The sequence below is a fragment of the Xiphophorus maculatus genome, chromosome 5 (assembly GCF_002775205.1).
Source record: "Xiphophorus maculatus strain JP 163 A chromosome 5, X_maculatus-5.0-male, whole genome shotgun sequence".
Taxonomy (NCBI): domain Eukaryota; kingdom Metazoa; phylum Chordata; class Actinopteri; order Cyprinodontiformes; family Poeciliidae; genus Xiphophorus; species Xiphophorus maculatus.
The window spans coordinates 23,437,370-23,455,195 of NC_036447.1; the positions used below are offsets into that span (position 1 = coordinate 23,437,370).

General features: G+C 41.4%; 1 protein-coding gene across 7 annotated transcripts in view; it reads left to right on the plus strand.

Moving 5' to 3' along the window:
• The window catches only part of LOC102216510 (gamma-adducin), a 113,550-nt gene that overhangs the window by 90,205 nt on the left and 5,519 nt on the right, over positions 1-17,826 (plus strand). For 4 of the 7 annotated variants that reach the window (XM_023334603.1, XM_023334605.1, XM_023334604.1 and 1 more), the window contains 10 exons: positions 2,432-2,581; positions 2,679-2,822; positions 3,120-3,218; positions 4,514-4,690; positions 7,259-7,510; positions 7,633-7,737; positions 9,205-9,291; positions 10,705-10,728; positions 11,155-11,272; positions 14,758-14,850. In XM_023334603.1, coding sequence (XP_023190371.1) covers positions 2,432-2,581; positions 2,679-2,822; positions 3,120-3,218; positions 4,514-4,690; positions 7,259-7,510; positions 7,633-7,737; positions 9,205-9,291; positions 10,705-10,728; positions 11,155-11,272; positions 14,758-14,850 — 1,249 coding nt within the window. The remainder of the gene's footprint in view (positions 1-2,431; positions 2,582-2,678; positions 2,823-3,119; positions 3,219-4,513; positions 4,691-7,258; positions 7,511-7,632; positions 7,738-9,204; positions 9,292-10,704; positions 10,729-11,154; positions 11,273-14,757; positions 14,851-17,826) is intronic. The other 3 variants (XM_023334607.1, XM_023334606.1, XM_023334608.1) reach the window with 3 other exon arrangements.

A 17,826-nucleotide genomic window follows, 5' to 3' on the forward strand; every position in this document is an offset into this window, starting at 1 on the left:
ATTATTAGTCGCTGGTCGGATAAAACTGGTGTTCGATATTTATTCTCCTGTTTTTCTGAATCCCTCTGATTAAGTCTTAGAGAAGGGATAGCCTCAAAACATGAGGATGCAATGGAAGCAGCAATGTCTGATTCAAGGTTTGCGACGTTTAACACATTAATTACGATGTAAAATCATTAAGCACATATAAACCATTTTAAAAAAACGTACTAAAGTTATGGACCAGTGCTGTAACATTGTCACTTTAAGGATGTGACGGTAGAAATTCACACGGATCTAAAATAAACGTGTGTGATGAATACAGTTTGATATACATTAAGTCATTTTTAGCTCAGTTTACCGTTTTTATCAGTCTTGTACCTAAATGTAGGAAAAAAAGTCAAATTTCTGAGGTTGATGACTCTAGCTTATCTTCAGACGGCAATTTATTGCACAAAATTTTGTGCATTTCACAATAATGTTCAACTTTGTGTTTGTCTGTCATGTAAAAGTGCAAACAAGGGGTTTGGTTATGTTGTAACCAAAACTTCATGTGGTCTGGAAGCGTAGCCAGTCGAAAAGCGTAACTTTCTTCTCCTCCTCTCGATAAACTAAACCCTTTGTGAAAATATTCCCATCTCATCACCTCTGCTGTGGTTTTCCTCATTTCGTCAAAGCTCTCAGACTGGTTTTGGTTTTGTGCCTCGTCGTTTGGTTTTGTGGTCCAGCTGTGAATCCATCAGCACTCTTCTTTAAATTGATTTGACAAAAAACTCACTGACAGTTTAGAAAATATCAGATTAATACTGGATTCTGACATTTCCCCCCAGGTCTTCTAGCTCCCTTTCCCTTTAAGGTTCCTCTGTCAGGTAATGCAATTACTACTAATTGACCTGTAATGAAGTTGTCCATGCAAAGGACATCATGTCCATTCCCTGAATATATTAGTGTTCCCGCTGGTGTTCCAGTTTCTTTCCTCTAAAGGAGCAGATAATGTAATTTTTTGTTATAATATTGACTTATGTCAGGAAGTTGGTCTAATGCCTTTGTTAAAGGGAGAGTATCCGGTTTTGTATCCGTCGCTGCGTGGGCATATTTCATTTCACTTTACTGGGTCTGCTTTTATTCCTTTAGCCTCTCTGCTTTCCTCTCAGGAGAGCTGTCGAGATGTTTATGCGCTCCACTTTTCCTTAAACCAGCTCAGTGAAAAGTTTGCAGTGAAAATATCTGGAAATAGACTAACTTACCAGAATTACTACCAGAAATGTCCTGATCTGTGTGTCCATAACGCTGATCTGGGACGGGTGTCTGTGCTGAGCAATAAGATAAGATAATTTATTAGTCTCCGATAGGAGAAATGTTTCTAGGAAGCAGGGGCAAGCTGCAGTACAACAATAAAAACAATTCTTCAAAAAAGACAATAACCATAGATATGTAAATGTAACATCAATACAAAAAGTATTGATGCTAATATAATGTTAGGCTAGGTTAAAGAAAGCTACCACAAAACATTTCCTCTGTGACAGATAACACTTCAGCTGGCCTTTACACTCACTTTGTTGAGCTGTTTTCAGATTGCCTATCTGGTTTAGTGTTAAACAGTGGTATGGTTATTACAGTGAGAGATTTTGACATTCATGTTGACACTGAAAGCGACAGCGTAAAGGTGGACTTTAGCTACCTTTCCCAGACCTACTCACTTTTGTTTTCATGCCTTCGTCCTTGTTCTGCCGTGACATAGAGTCTGGACAAATAAAAGTCCATCCTGTCTGACTTGATCATCCTTTGAGTTTAATGGAGTTTGCCAAACCTGAGAGAAAATTTCATTACTGAAGCTCTTCAGCAATCAGCTGCTACTGTCCTTAACTTGTTAGTTTTCTTAAGCGCAGAAGCTTTTCTCGGATCAGTGCTCTGTATTCTCAATCACCAGTTGCTCATAAAAGACGGGGGGCCCGGTAAAGCTGCAGGTTTCTTCCTGATAAAGGGGAGTTTTTCCTCTCCTCTGTTGCTACACGCATGCTTAGTACACGAGATTGCAGCAAACACAGCAACACAACACAGTGTCTCAACGCAATCTGCTGGGTTTCATTAGCCTGAAACTTTTTTTTTTTTAGCTAGTTTGAATAATAAACTGAACTTGACTGCATTGTGTGATGTCTAGGATCAGTTGATATGCATGTATGTCTGAATGGATTAATTGGTGTTTTTGTAAAGTCTGGTTTATTTGTATAGCGCAGTTCTGCAGCAAGGAAGGCAGTTCAAGGCGATGTACATTTGAAAAACATAATACAATTTAAAAAAAAACAACATTGCATTACTGTGGCAGAACAAAGAGAAGTAATGACAAAGTGTATTTAGATGACATGTTGTGGATTGCTGCTACATAAATAAACTGAATTGAATTACAAACATGCCTGGACCTGATCTGGACATACTGTCCTCGTCCTCTCAGGTGAAGGTGAACATCATCGGGGACGTGATCGAGCAGGGCTCCACCACCCTGCGGATCGACTCGGCCGGGTTCAGCCCGCACGCCGCCATCTACTCCATGCGTCCGGACATCCGCTGCATCATACACGTTCACACTCCCGCCACTGCGGCTGTAAGCTCACCCCACACTTGTTCTTGTTGCAAGCGCTCGTTTTGACGAGATGGCGTGAGGAATAATCTGTCTTTTCCTCTCCTTTATTCCCATTTAGGTGTCATCGATGAAGTGCGGCCTCCTGCCAATCTCCCAGGAAGCGTTGATCTTGGGAGATGTCGCCTACTACAACTATCAGGGCAGCCTGGACGACCAGGAGGAGCGCAGGGAGCTGCAGAAAGCCCTTGGCCCGACAGCGAAGGTTGACTTCCCCTCAGTCTTTTTATATAATCGTTAACCAAACATTATCTGCAGGACTTTTAAAAATATCTAAGCCAGAGGAAGTTCTATATCTGGAAGTTCAAGTTAAGAAAATAAAGACGTAATTATCAGGGCAGGGTGCGTTTTGAAATAGGAAGCAGCGGCGCATCCTGTGGGAGTTTCCTCCGTGTTTGGGTTAATTTATCATTTTTGTGTGTCTGACCTGAAGCACGCTAGACAAACAAACCTCCCCTTTTGACCTGCAGTTTTTGTGTGTGTGTGTGTGGTTTGTGTGCAGGTTTTGGTGTTGAGAAATCACGGCGTGGTCGCTCTCGGGGAAACCGTCGAAGAGGCTTTTCACTACATCTACAACGCCCAGTACGCCTGCGAAATCCAGGTACTGCTGCACATCCCCGGCTCCCCTCGTCGTTCAGCCGACCGGCTGATTTCCCAACACATCTAATCTCCCACCAGCTGCTTTCATGTTGCTCCACTCAGACCATTTTAAAAAACAATCCACACACTTTTAATCTCTCGCCATGTGGACAGTGTTGGCAAAACACAGTGTTATAATTGGAATATTAGGAGTTCTGTGAAGAGGGGAACAGTATAATTAGTTTTTTCCCCACATTATGTCATGTTGAAACCACAAGCTTTACTGAGCTATTTCTGTACATGGTCCAGACAAATGAATGTCATTTTGAGCCACAAAAGTCGCACAACTTATTGAATAAAACCAACTTGGTCTTTGATAACTGTCCACTCGTTTTTTGTTGTTGTTTTTAAGAAACCCCTATTAGCTATTTTTGAGTTTTTAAATAAATAAAAACATTTATTTTTTGCCAAAAGAATATGGACACATTTTATTTCCTTAATTTTTTTTTTTTGCTAGTGCCAAGAATCTAAAATTGCCTCTTGGGACTTTTAGTGTCATTGTGGAAATTCAGTGCAATTATTTCTTGAAACAACAACAAAAAAAAAACCTAAAACCTGAATTAGCGTTTTTGTTTGTGTTTAAAAACATTAGCTCTTTACCATTTTAGTTGAAGTTATTTGTTGTATGTGATAGACCAACACAAGGTAATACACAATTGTAAAACAAAAGAAAAACTATGCAAGGTCGTCAATAAAATGCATTCAGGTTTGTCGTAATGTCACAAAATGTGAAAATTTTCAAAGTTTCTGAACGTTATGTAATTATAAGCCACTGTAGCGGTTTTATTTATCCTAATGAAGGATGGGAAATCCCACCTAGATGATAACTGGGAATGAATTACTAACTCAAATAAAATTTCATCCTCAAATTACGTAAGTCCAGACGGTCTTTGCTCATGTGTTTTGTGAGCGCTTGTAAACACGGCGGATTTGAGCCGACAGCTCGCCCCTCCTCCTCCCTGTCTCCTGTAATACAGCACACCAAATCTCCCAAATGACTGTCACCCTGTCAACCAAAAGAAAAACATTAATCCATCTTGCAAAGCCCGGCTTAAATTCTACAAATAAATCCCCCCGGGGCGTGTTTGCTGTGCGTCCCTCTCCGCGTGTTCTGGGCTGATTTACTCTTAGACTCCCTGGTTTTGTTGAATCATGTAAGTTAAATAAGATGAGTTCCAGTTAAAGTGTTTGATCTGAAATCTTAGATGGCAACAGAAGCTCAAAGCACTTTATTTATTTATTTATTTATTTATTCAGGTGAATGCTATCTCGTGTGCTGGAGGAGTGGACAACCTCATAGTGCTGGACCCAGAGAAGTACAAATCCCGCGTGTTCGCCGTGGCGGCGGCGGCGGATGTCAACATGGCCGGCCAGTACAAGTGGAAGATCGGAGAGCTGGAGTTTGAGTCTCTGATGAGGATGCTGGATAATCTGGTGAGTTTATCAACTCGTTTGACATCGGGCTGATTAAAACTCTGCGTCGTCCTCCGCATTTGTTGGCACTTCTAGTAAAGGTGGTCGATGCTTACCCATTGAGTGGCAGCGTCTCTCTGTCAAGAACAGTGGGAAGAATTGTACACCAATCGCAGTTTTATGGCCCATGACTGATCATTTAAAAAGCCTGAGCTGTTGACTCCAATTTTAGTCGATACTGATTGTTTTCTGTCTCAAAAGTTGCTAAATACAGCAACAAAGTTGCTAGTCAGTCATCAGAGCAAACGGGGACAGTGGCTGATTCCCAGACCTTTAGCAAAGTCAGTCAGATCGGTTTCTCATGAATGTGTCGGCCGATCGCCGCTAGTCCAAATGTAAGGAAATTTGGTCTGATTTACCACTGCACCCCCAAACAGAAATACATAAACAACAAAAATAAAAAGATGTGCACAGCGCTCAACCATTGTAAAAATCAAAAAACTGAAAAGACCATCATTCCTAACAGACCCACGTTTTTATTAGTACACATAAAAGCAGCAGCTGCTTAATGATGATTAGAAAATGTTTTTTTTTTTTTGTTTTTGTTTTTTTTATATGACATGTTTATTCAGGCAACTTTCATTTCATAAAATCCAGTGCAATCAGAAGTCGTCTATTTCAGGTTGGCCACACATACTTAACATTCAGGCCTTTAAATGTCTTGTATTCATTTAAAAACATTGGCTTTAAAATGTTCAGCACAGGTCTTAAATTTTGTAATATCATGGCAAGAGCATTAACCTCATCCTCTCATATAGGATGAGTAATGTTTCTTTGTTTTGTTGTGGGACTTTTCTGTCAGGCAAAGGTTTGAGTCGATATCTTCATCACATCCTGTGACTTCAGTACCATGAGCTACCTGCTAACATACGCTAGCTAGCTAGCCAGCCTTATTGCAAATTTATCGCCAGATGGCTTGACGACGTTCGTTTTTTCCACTGGTTCGTGTCTGTTACCAACCCATGCTAGGCTAGGTGAATTTTGAGCAAAAAGAGCCCTGCTAAGTTGGCACAGTTTATCCAGCACACCGCTGTCTCTCACGCTGATGTTCAGCACCACATCCGTTGCTCTCCTTTATCCCTCTGACTCCTACATTTTGTGTAAGTTGTTGCTCTTAGTTCAGGAGGCCGAGCCAGCGATGAGAACGGGGGGCGACAGAAGAGTTGTTGTTCTCCTTCTAGATCCCTTCAAGCTTCCAGCTGTGAGCGTGTTGAAGCGTCTGCGCGGAAAGCAGGATGTTGCCGGAAAAAGTTCCCTGCCAGCTCAGCTGCGGCGATGAAGGCGAGTCGAAAGGTCAGCTTTGACGGCGGGGGTGCAGATGAGAAGAAAAGCTGCGTGTGGAAAGTTGACGGAACAACAGCAGTGACACAACGGAGTGAGAGGAAATGGGAATGTGTGAAGGAAAAATGGAGAAATGAAGGGGGGAGAGGAGGAGGAGGGATGAAGATGCAGATGGGCGTGAGAGGAAATGGCTCGGAGTTTGTCCTCTGTGGTGTTTGAAACCCTGCAGCTACTTTGCTGTTTTGTTTTTGTTTTGTCGTCCGTCTGAGGTTACTTTAATGCAGCAGGAAAAGGCAACCTGTATCCGACTTGTTTTCCCTGTGGGGATGGGTTTGTCCAGGGTGCAGTTAGTTGTTCCCACCACATAGCCTCGTTGAAAGCTGGTCAGAAGGTTTTACCCTTTCATCCTGTCATGGATGAAAGTTCGTGACAGACTAGCATGTAGTCGTCTTTTCTCTTTTCACAAAATCTGGACTTCACATAAACCAGCGGTGCCCAAAGTCGGTTCTCAAAGGCCGGCATCCTACATGTTTTAGTTCTCTCCCTGGTGGTACCAACAACCATTTCAGCGTGTCAATGTTCTTCTAAGGTCTTCTAATGAGCCACCAGTTGATCCTGGTGCGTTAAACCAGAAAGAGAACTAAAACATGAAATGCTGGGCCCCGAGGACCGACTTTGGGCCCCCCCGACATAAAAACTTTTAGCCTTTTCTCCCAGTTGTTACCCACCCAGCAATTTCCTTTTGGAATATGTTGCCTTCTGAAATTACATTGATGGCTCATCGTGTAAATTTAAAAAATATATATATATCTTAAAAAAATTTTCAATATTGTCTTGATGGGATGTTTATATTTACATTTAAAGTTTGTTATTGTTGTATTCCTCTTCATTGTTAGTTGAGTTCTGATGTGGCTGAAATGGTTTGTGCTGTAAGGTTTTCCGTTATCTCCTTATTGAAGCAGTTGATTAGAATTTTGTGCTTTAATTTGATTTTGTTTGTGTCTTAAGGAATACCATGATGTCTTGTTTTGTGATGTTTGAAAAGAATTTTTACGATAATGTTTGGTGTGGACCCCAGGAGGAAGAGTCTCTACTACGGTAGAACCTAGAAATGGAGATCCTTAAATAAACAAATATCAAACTGCAAATATTTTACTAATGACGTGACGTCCGAAGGCGATCGGTTGCGCTGTATTTTGTTTTGGGGTATCGGAGAAAAGGGAGTTTGAGACTGTGCTTTCTTTTCAGGGCTACAGAACGGGCTACGCCTACCGACACCCCATCGTTCGGGAGAAGCCGAGGCACAAGAGCGAAGTGGAGATCCCCGCCACCGTCACGGCCTTCACGTTCGAGGAGGACGGCGAGGCCATGCGCCTGCCCTTCAAGTTCCTCCAGCAGCGGCAGCAGAGGGAGAAGACGCGCTGGCTTAACTCCCCCAACAGCTACACCAAGGTCAGCGTGGAGGCCGGAGAGGAGCGCTGCAACAGCCGGACGACCACGGTGAGAACCAAAACGGTCCTCGGCTCGTCCGCCTCAAAAAGTGTGGTGCTAGAGCGCCATCTGGTGGCAGAGCAGTAAACAAACAACCTGATTAAGCTGCAATCTGGTCTACCTTTTTGCAGTGGATGAGGGCGGATGAAACAGGAACTCCGATCCGGATTGAAGACCCAAATCAGTTTGTCCCTCTAAACACAGATCCCAGTGAGGTGCAGCAGAAGAGGAACAAAGTGAGTCCAATTGTTTATGTTTTCTACCTTTTAAAGGCTTCCACAGCAAGCACTTACAATGACAGACGTTTGGAGATAGTTTCTATAAACAAAACAAAAGTGTTTGTTGCGAGTCCAGAAGGAAAGGAAGGATTGTGTGGCATTTTCACTTCTTTATTTTGAAGCGGTCGATTCAGTACAAAATACAAAACGGACACCTGACAGGTTTCAAGAAATCACAGTCCTTCTAGAAACAGTAAGTGGGACGTGAGGAAAACGGACGTTTATGCAACGAAGGCTTTCAGAGACGGGCTGAGCGTCTCTGAAAGCCTTCAGAGACGCTGCAGCCGCTCTGTCACGTTTACACGGGTGACGGAGCGGCTGCAGCACACGAAGAGAACGACTCGGTACGGATGAGTAGAATGAACTAACCATGCAGAAATCACATGGTAATTCAGTTCCTGACAACCCTAGCAAGGTTTTCATGGTCTTTGGAAAATAATCCATCTCAAACAATGCATCACGGGTCCTGTATCGTTCTTTACACATATTCATCTTTTGCTTTACGCCCGACATTCTCAGAGCTTTTGTTGCTGAAAAGTTGATCTTATTCTACGGGTTCCTGCACTTTTCCGAGCTCGAGTATCCAGAGCTTCCAGTCATTTCAGGGTTATTCTAATATATAAAACCCTACAGTTCAACATGAAGTTTTGGGGAAATTACTACAAAAAGAAGGAAGGACACTTGTTCCATACGTATGTACTAAATCAGATGTGCCACGCTGCCCACTGTGGGTGATACATAAACTTTGTCGTCCATCTGCTGGACGATGTTTTCCTATTTTGAAAACCAGCTCAGGGAACTGTGTCTGTTTTAACACAATCTAAAGAACTTCAAAAAGTAATGTAGGAATAAATTAGAAAATGCATTAGATCTCCATTGTAGGAGTTGTTTGCGGTGTTGACAGTTGTGGCTCCGATTGTTTCTATAAACAATGTTGGTTTGTGTAGCGCATTTCAGCAACAGGGCAGTTCAAAGCACTTTACAGCATAAAAACAAAAATGTCATACAGTCAGCGATTAGGAAACGAGCAATAAGCTTTACATTTTGTCAAAAAGTCAAAAATCATCAAAATCTTGACGATGACAACAAGATTTTGAAGACCCACAATCAAAAATACGTGTTTTATGATGTCTGCTTCAGTGAGTGAAACATCAGTCAAACATGTTGATTGATGTTTCACTCACTACTAATCAAAGGCAACTCTGAACAAAGGAACTCAGTGTTTCGGCAGTTCTGCAGTTTTCTGGAAGTTTGCTCCAGATTTGTGGATCATAAACAAATGAAAACTTGTCATGAATGAATATATATATATATATATATATATATAATTGTATTTTATTTTTTTCTGAACTTTGCTTCCAAACACAACAGCAGCCTTGAACCCTTCATAATCTCTGCGGTGTGTTTTCGTCTGTTTGGTTCCAGATCAGAGAGCAGAACCGGTTAGACGTGATGACGTCAGGTCCGCGCTCTCAGCACCTCGCCGGCATTCCTGTCGATCAGCCACGACAGGTGAGAAATATCTTCTAGTTCGTCACGGCTCCACTAGCAGACTTGTGCGGCTCTGGGCCGAGGCACTTTATGCCTTTTGACATTATTAGAAAAATGCATGTTGTCACAAGAATGCTGTATGTGTTAGAGAGACAGCAGTTCACTGCTCTGCTCTTTCCTTACCGTATTAATTGATGGATGTCTCTTTTCTTATTTTAAATAAATAATCTACTGATAAGAATTTAAAAATGAGTGAGTTATGTATATATTAACAAAACCAAATCTGATGTTCCAATGTTGGATCGACGATGTTTCCTTTCAGAGCTGTCAGAATGCATTTCACATGTCAACAAAGTAGGACCTTGTTTATTTTTTTAGATTTGAGGTTAAGCTCATATTATTTGGATTCATTACACAGAGTAATGAATCCAAATCATTTATTTATAGTGATTTTGATTGATGATTTAGTTATTACTGATTGCAGCTGATTAAAAACCCCAAAATCAGTTGGAATATGACCAATATTTAAAAGAAAAAAATACAGAAATGTTGGTCTACTTAAAAGTATTTCCAAATACCGTGGTTTATATGAGTCGATATTTTTATCAGGGCACTTTTTTTTCCATGAACTACTGCATCAATGCAGCGTGACACACGGTTCTTCAGATCTTATGAATTTCCCCCCAAGCTTTTGAATTGGCTTTGCTTTACAATCGTCCCAAGGCAGCAATTGGAAACTTTCAGACCACACTTTTTCCTTCTACTAAACTTTCAGAGTCATGTGCCCAAGCACATGACTCTGAAAGTCATCTTTGGCATCAATTAGCTTCTGTGGGTTTCTCTTCTGGTGTTTTTAGATGATGACTGTTCAAATCCTCTGTCTCCGCCATGATTTCAGTGTTTTCAAAATGGCCACCACATAACATTTCTGCATTAAAAATCCCTCATATGGGGCATGCTGTGGTGGCGCAGGGTGTTAGCACGCCCCACGTTTGGAGGCCTTAGTCCTCGACGCGGACATCGCGGGTTCGACTCCCGGTCCCGACGACCTTTGCCGCATGTCTTCCCCCCTCTCCTCGCCCTCCTTCCTGTCTGCCTACTGTTGAAAAAATGCGAGCCACTAGCGCCGCAAAAACTCTTCGGAGAAAAAAAAAATAAAAAAAATCCCTCATATTATATTCTAATCTACTTAGAATCACAGGGATCAACACTCAAAGCTTCACAAGTCTCCTTGCGAGTCTCTTGCCTATTATCTATTATTCAATTTCTCCACTAGGGGGAGACAAGCATGTTTGGAAAGCAGGAACCTCTCTAAAGCTTCACTCTAACTACAGGAATAACACTAAACACACTTCAGATAGCAATAAAAAAGTCTCATCCCGACACGTCTGTGCTGATTCTTTGTGTTTTTTTCATTGCTGTTTTGTCTCGAAGGATCTGGGGCAGATAAACGTGCCGGTAAATATTCTGAAGCATTGTGCTTGTTCGTTCCCGTTTGCAGTGGGTTTTATTTCACCCTCCACACATTTCATTTGATTTGTTTTTGTTTTGAAACGCCGCATGACACTGTGCCTGGAGACCAAACTACTCTTAATCAGTTTGCACCAGTTTTCCGTTTATTTGGGACACGTTTCACGTATTGTCACGGGATGTTAATTTATGGTGTCTTAATCGGAGCATGATGATTGTTCTCGACTTGTATATGCATCTAAATCTCAACAGGAGTGTTTACTGTAACTTGTCATTTGTGTGTATGGGATTGACTGGAGGATATGTGTTGGATTATTAGACGTAATCTGATTTGTTTTTGTTATAAACAGTGTTTGTTTCGACCTTTTGCTCTCCCTGTCCTCCCCTCTTCTTCCTCCTCCTCCTCTTCCTCAGCCATACGTGCCCACAGAGGAGGAGCAGATGGCTCCTCTTCCTCCCAACCCGTTCAGCGAGCTGTTGGAAAAGGAGCAGCACCACAAAAACGTGGAGAGAAGGCAATTTGGCCTCAGCGGTACGACACACACTCTGTTTGATCTGTGTTTAAACTCTCTCTCTCACACACACACACACACAAACTCCTTGTGGTCAGTGGAAATCTGTGATGGTTCATTGTCCAACAAAAATGTTGGCAGCCTTAAAAAATAAAAATAAAAACATGAGCTCAACAGCCCAAATGCAACCTTCAAATTAAGAGCATTAAAAGAGAGATGAGTTTGAAGAAGAGAAGTTGGCTTCATGGTGTACATGTCCCTTTAATGAACGCTTGGTGCAACAGGGTCCAAATATTGATTTCAAGATATTTTTTTATGTTTATGGTCAGACCAGAGGTCTATTTCTGCTTCAGAGGCTGAAAACTAAACTGAATGCCGACACTACAAAAATCTGACCAAGTATTTATGTTTATTTTTATTTATTTTTTTGTAGTGTAAATATCTTGGTACACCTTAAATAAGACAAAACTAACTTACAAGCAGCTTTTCAGCAACATATAGGTGCTTGTTTTAAGTAAATAATTAATGAATGAATATTCATGAAAAAGTTCCAGTTCCACTGGCAATTTCAATTATAACATGGAAAAAATGTCTTGGTGAGATTTTGTGTTTTTGCAAGGAACCTTTTCCTTAAAACCTGAAGAATTGTTATTTTACCCGATGCTGCAAAAACAACTAAGAGGTTCTCTCCCCCTGCAGCACAGCGCCTTCACACGTCTCTGAAACAAAGTGAGAAAGTCCTGTTGTATTCCTAGTTTGAATTTCTTTAACAGTATTTCTAGATTTTGAAACAAAATGTTCTTGTTTTTCATAAAAACAATCTATTACAAGAAAAAAATATATACCATCTGCTAGATGTCGGCATCTTTCAGATGAATGTTTAAAGTTTCAAGTGCATTTCTTTCTGCTAATTTAAAATCCAATTATGTCAACCGCTTGTTGACCGGCAGATCAGAGCAAACCCTCGCAGCCGATGGTTAAAAACTCTATCCGTCTCCGGTCGGAAGCGCTGCATCTCATTAGCGGCGCCGTCAAACAAGTGGACAGCGTCAAAACTCAGGAGTTCACGGCTGAAGACGTCGCTGCTTCCTTTTGCACCGCTCTGTCTGCACACACTCAGAATCAGTGCTAATCACATTATCTTTCTCTCTCGCTCTGTGTTTAGAAAGACGATCAGAACGTCAATAGTCAGCAGACAGCGGTTAAGGGGTTCAATCGTAGCTCGGCAGAGCTCTGGGCTCGCTGGGCCACGTTTTAGATGCGGCTGTTTAGTGCGTCCGTGTGTACGGGCAAGGGGCATGTGTTCACGCATGTGTGCGGTACACGTCCAAATGTTCTGCACCGTCGTGTGCATATGAAAGCGCCTGCGTGACAGGCCAGCGTGACTAACACAGCAGACTGAACCGACAGCAGGTCTTCACACCCTCCACACAAGCGCAGCCCGTTGCTATGACACTGTTGCCCCCACAGCCCCATGAATCCCCGGTGACCCATCTGGATGCAAGCTGAAGTCCGTCTGGAGAGGCCCGAGACATGCTGCACGCACACACACAGGCACACACGCCCACACACTAATGTGCTCACATGCAATTGGTTGCAGGTTGAGTTCTGATCGCCTCCTGTACGTTGTGGATGCTCATCGTTTGGAATCCAACAAAACTTGGTATAAAATATAAGTGCAGACTCATGCAACTTTGAAAAGTACTTTTTATGAGTTTAGTACTTATGGATGAGCTTCTCTAGAGCTTGCTGAGACATTAGTCTTTTAATCCTGGAAATGTTCTTCAGGTGATTAAAGGCCGACTTAGTAACTGTCTTCATGTGGCTCTGAAGGTTCAGGTCAGAGTTCATCGCTGCACCCAGATTTCAGGCCTGATTGCTGGTTTCTATCTGCAATAACTGAAGCTGGGCGCTGACTCGGTAACTTCCGTTTTATTTCTGTTCAGCCCAAGAAAATGATGGCACATCCACACTTTGATTTATTCTAAGCGTCTTTTCTGTGCTTGGATGGGTTTCTGATTCACTAAGTGACATTGTAATAAAGAGCTGCATACAATCTGCATAGATGTGGTAGCTAATCTCATTTCTGATTGTAGCCGGAGCTGGTGGAGCCATGTAAATTTTAAATGGGAGGGGTCCCAGGATTGGACCTTGGGGTACTCCACAAGTGACTTCTGTCCGCAGCAATTACCTATTGATATAAAAAAAAGTCCCTAATCCTGTCAAAAATATCCCTTGAAGCTAAGCTGATGCTTCAAATCTCCACATTGCTCATGTAACCGGTTTCCACCTTCATGCCCCACATGGATGAGACAAACGTCCTTATAATTAAAATCTCTTGATTAAAAAAAAAAAGAAAATAAATTACTAAATCTTCTTTTCACTTCTACAGTAGCTTGATCAGATTGTTTGGGAAGTTGTAGTTTGTGTTTTTTAGGAAGTTATGCTTTATGACGTATTACATGTCACAGGCTCCTTTTAGAGTAGATCATTGTCAAAATGGGTATATAATAAGTCGGAAAATGGTACAAAAACACTTTAACTTGCCTGCATTTATGGATGAAAACCTAGATTTATCTTTCCACTATAGTCAGCAGGACAGTGAGGGAGGTAGAAAAAAAAATCTGCAAGGTTCACTAACCCAGAAAGTCTGCATAAGAACCATTACACTTACTCTAGTATCTACTTCAGTTATTTGTAATTCATGCCAGAAAAAAAGCCTTTTCTGTCCTGCCAACACAAATGTAACTTTGAGATCGCCAAACGCTACTGCAGCTCCAACTGGAATCACACATGTCGATCAGTTGAGACTGTGACTGGACTTTTGGACACATTCAGACACGTCTAGCTTGAAATTAAAAATAGAGAAAAGAACCTAATCCTCTGTTGTTCTGTATGGTGGAGAGTATGTCATGCTCTGGGCCGCTTTATCTTTTAAGAGAATTGGGATTCTTGTTAGATTGCGTGTCATCATGAACCACCATAAGCCCCACGTTGAACTCATCACGTCTACATAGTGACAAGTTTATTTCCAGGCCTTTTTAACGGCTTTACGTGAGGATCAAAGTTGACGCATAGGTTTTGTAGTGTCGTAAAAGCGTCGCCATGGGGGGAGCGGCAGCTGCCACTTGTGGTCAGCGAGCCGCCACTCAGAGCATCTGCCTCCTCGCTGGGATATTGAGTCCTAGCCTGTTGCAAAGCGAGCTCAGCCACCCACTGAAAAAGAGTGATGGCAGAGAGAGAGAGCCCGATGATCAGCAGACAAGGATTTTCTTTTTCAAGTTTTGTGGGAAACCAGCTGTGCATGGCCTGATTCTAACATGTGTCTGTGTGTGTTGTCGCTAATCTCTTCCTCCCCTCCCTCTCAAATCCCTCCGACCTCTCATCCCACTCACTCCCTCTGTCGTCCCTCTGCTTTAACCCACCAACCCACCCCCACTCTGCTCCACTCCAACGCCGTGCTGCAATCCTCTCACCCGTTCCTCGCCAACCAACATCCCTGCAGATGGCGAGCACGAGCTAACCTCCGACGACGGCTCCACGCTCTCTCAGTCTTTGTCTGTCGCCCAGTCGCCGCAAAGCACTCCAGCTAAAGAAGGTATCGCTCACACAGAGGAAGATTGCACTGCTGTCTGTCTCGTAAATCTGATGTTCGTTAACATTTGAGCATGCCAGTGAGATGCTAACTTCAACTAACGGATTTGAATGAGCGAGGCTTTTTCTACTCATTTGTTTTAACTTGATTGTGAATTAATCATTTTCGAACAAGCCAAAGCTTTTAAGATTAAGTTGTTTGATGTTTTGTCCTAGTCAACATAGTTTTTTTACTTCCAGATTTAAATACGTATACATAAACAAAAAATATAATTCTAAACTATGTTCTTTCATCAAGTTATAAGTACTTTTAATTCACTTGGGTACAAGATGAAACATTATGAAACTGGGGCTTTTAATTAGAAAATCCATCATGCTGGCAAATGTAACTTTCTAGTTTTCAAAATCTTTCACTGTGGATATCTGTCATTTAGAAAGTTGGTTATAAAATTATAACTTGTGCACATGGTAGGTAATGTATTATTTTATAAATGAGTCATATCTCATAAGCGAGGTGAATGGTTGGATTGTGAAATATAATTTTTTAGGTTAAGGGTAAAGAGTAGTGATTTATGCCATTTAAAATAAGCTAACTAGAAATCCTGTCTCCCAATCTGATACCATGTAAAGCTTATAGAATATACAGTATATCATTTATGTGCTTAAATACCTGCACAATTAAAGTTTGTGAAGGTAAGTATGCATATTTACTTTCCATGTTGATATGATGCATTGGTAATTTAGCATATAGCATGTTTTTTGGCTAAAGCAGGTTGTCTGTTACAAAAAATTTATGTCCAAACGGGACTGTTTACAGAAATGTTTTCATCCACACAGAAACACCTACAAAGCTTTTTACTCCCGCTGACCTGTAGGTGGCGCTAAGCAAGCGTCTGCACAAGGTTGCCATGAACACAAGAAACAAGAATGGCGAACAACAATGCGCGCATTGTCTTTCAGCAGAACCTCATTAAAGGTTCTGCTGAAGCAACGTCACAATAACAAACATGGTAATCTGGCATTGTTAGCTGCAGCAGCCAATGCAGTCTTTTCACTGTCGATGAATCAGGATGAACAAGACGCAGACTGTTAGGAGGCTCCCACATCCACCAAATGAGCTGCACAGTCATCCGTACAGTTCAGGAAAATGGGCAGTAAATTTTAATTAGTCAATATAGATGCTAATCTAAGATCAGACAATATGCCGACTACAGGAGTTTGAGTTGACTCAGGAACTCCAATGATAATCAGCAAAATAAATAAATTAACACTTTTTTTTTCAGCTTATTATTGCAGTAGTCTTAGAAAGTGTAGATTCAGAACAAACCATAACCAATAAGGCTTCAGTATAATACCTACTAACTCTGAATAAAAACATATGGATACACCTGCAACTAAACATACCTCATCATTTGGTCAAACTCTCAACTTGATGCCATCAGCTGTTTGGTTTACGGCCGGGTCGGTTTGGATTGCCTTTATTTTCTAAGTGAGTAAAATCATTATTGGGATTCTGCGTTGTGTATTTGGTGATGTTAGAAAAAATGTCTGATATTAACATTTGATATCAGACTTGCTTCATCCGAAATATTTCAGTGAAACAAAGTAAAAACAGAAGAAATCCGTATGGATCGCTGCATCTTGGTTAGCAGCTTACCAAGCTATATCTGCATCCTTTGAATAATTCACCTTTCAAAAAGAGCAGCTCTATGGAAACAGGTAAATAATTAAAGTTAATATTTCATAGTGTGTTTATTTCAGCTGAAAACGAGCATAAAATGTCCTCAATATAGTGAAGGGTATTCTTTTAAAGCTTCCACAAAATAAAATGCACAAAGTCTACTTAAAGACTAAATGAGGGAAATCATCTTTTTTTTTTTCTTTCTGTCTTCCACTGGTTTAAAATATCACAAGCCCTCCTGGTTAAGTCGAATAAATGCTCTGGGATGACAGGCGACATGATGTTGACCTACAGTATTTTCTCCTTTAACATGTAGCTTCTCACATCTGACACTTGAAACTGGTTAATGCACCTCAAAGAGACACAAAGATCACGCTCGACCCATTAGCTGTCGTAAATAACGGCACCCGGGAATCGAGTTCCTGTCAACTTCCTCCCGGCACAAACACGAGAAACCCCTCCCAATAGCAATTACCCCTATGACATCGCCCTAGCTCACATATTCTGACATATTCTAATTATGGGGTCAGACGGTTCTTGCGCTGAAACCAGGTCACCGCTCCGTTAAGTCAGCGTTCTCAGGTGTAAATACACAGGTAGGTCCGTATGAGCAGCGTTACGTGCGAGTGAGGTTCATGACACTGTTTTGTTAAATTGAAAAGGAGGGCAGACTCTCTGGGCTATGAGGTCGCTGGATTTATTAATTGTTTTCACATGCTGTAAATTACAAAATGTGTGGAGCACGATGAGAGGAAAAGGGAAGTTGAGCGCGGTTTGAAGGGGAATTAACGTGTTTGGTAAATCCTGTCGCCTGGGAGGAAAACATCCTCACAATAACATGGTTTGTATGATAAGCTGATGCTCTGTGCAGCCAGTCATGAGCAAATGTTTTAAAATAACAGTTATTTTATAGATTTTAGAGAAAAGCATCAAGTTTATGGAAAGTTTCAATATTTACAGGAATATTAACTCTTCTTGACTGAGATTGAACCTTTCTTGCTTTTTTGTTTCACTCACTTTTGAATGCTGACCAAAGGTCCTTAATGGGATGTTGATCCAGTTCACGATTACTGAACAAAATTACCATTGCAGATTGTTTGGTTTATTTGCGGCAATATTGAAAGTAGCTGCATTTCCATTACATACGTGGGCAAATCTTTGTCTATGTTCTGCCAGTGTCCAAAAAACCCCCACAGTTTTGTAATTACGGTGTTTCTGTTTAAATACGAAATTAAATTAAAATCACTGATGGATGGACATCAAACTGATGTTGTTATATTGCGCATTCCTAGTATAAAT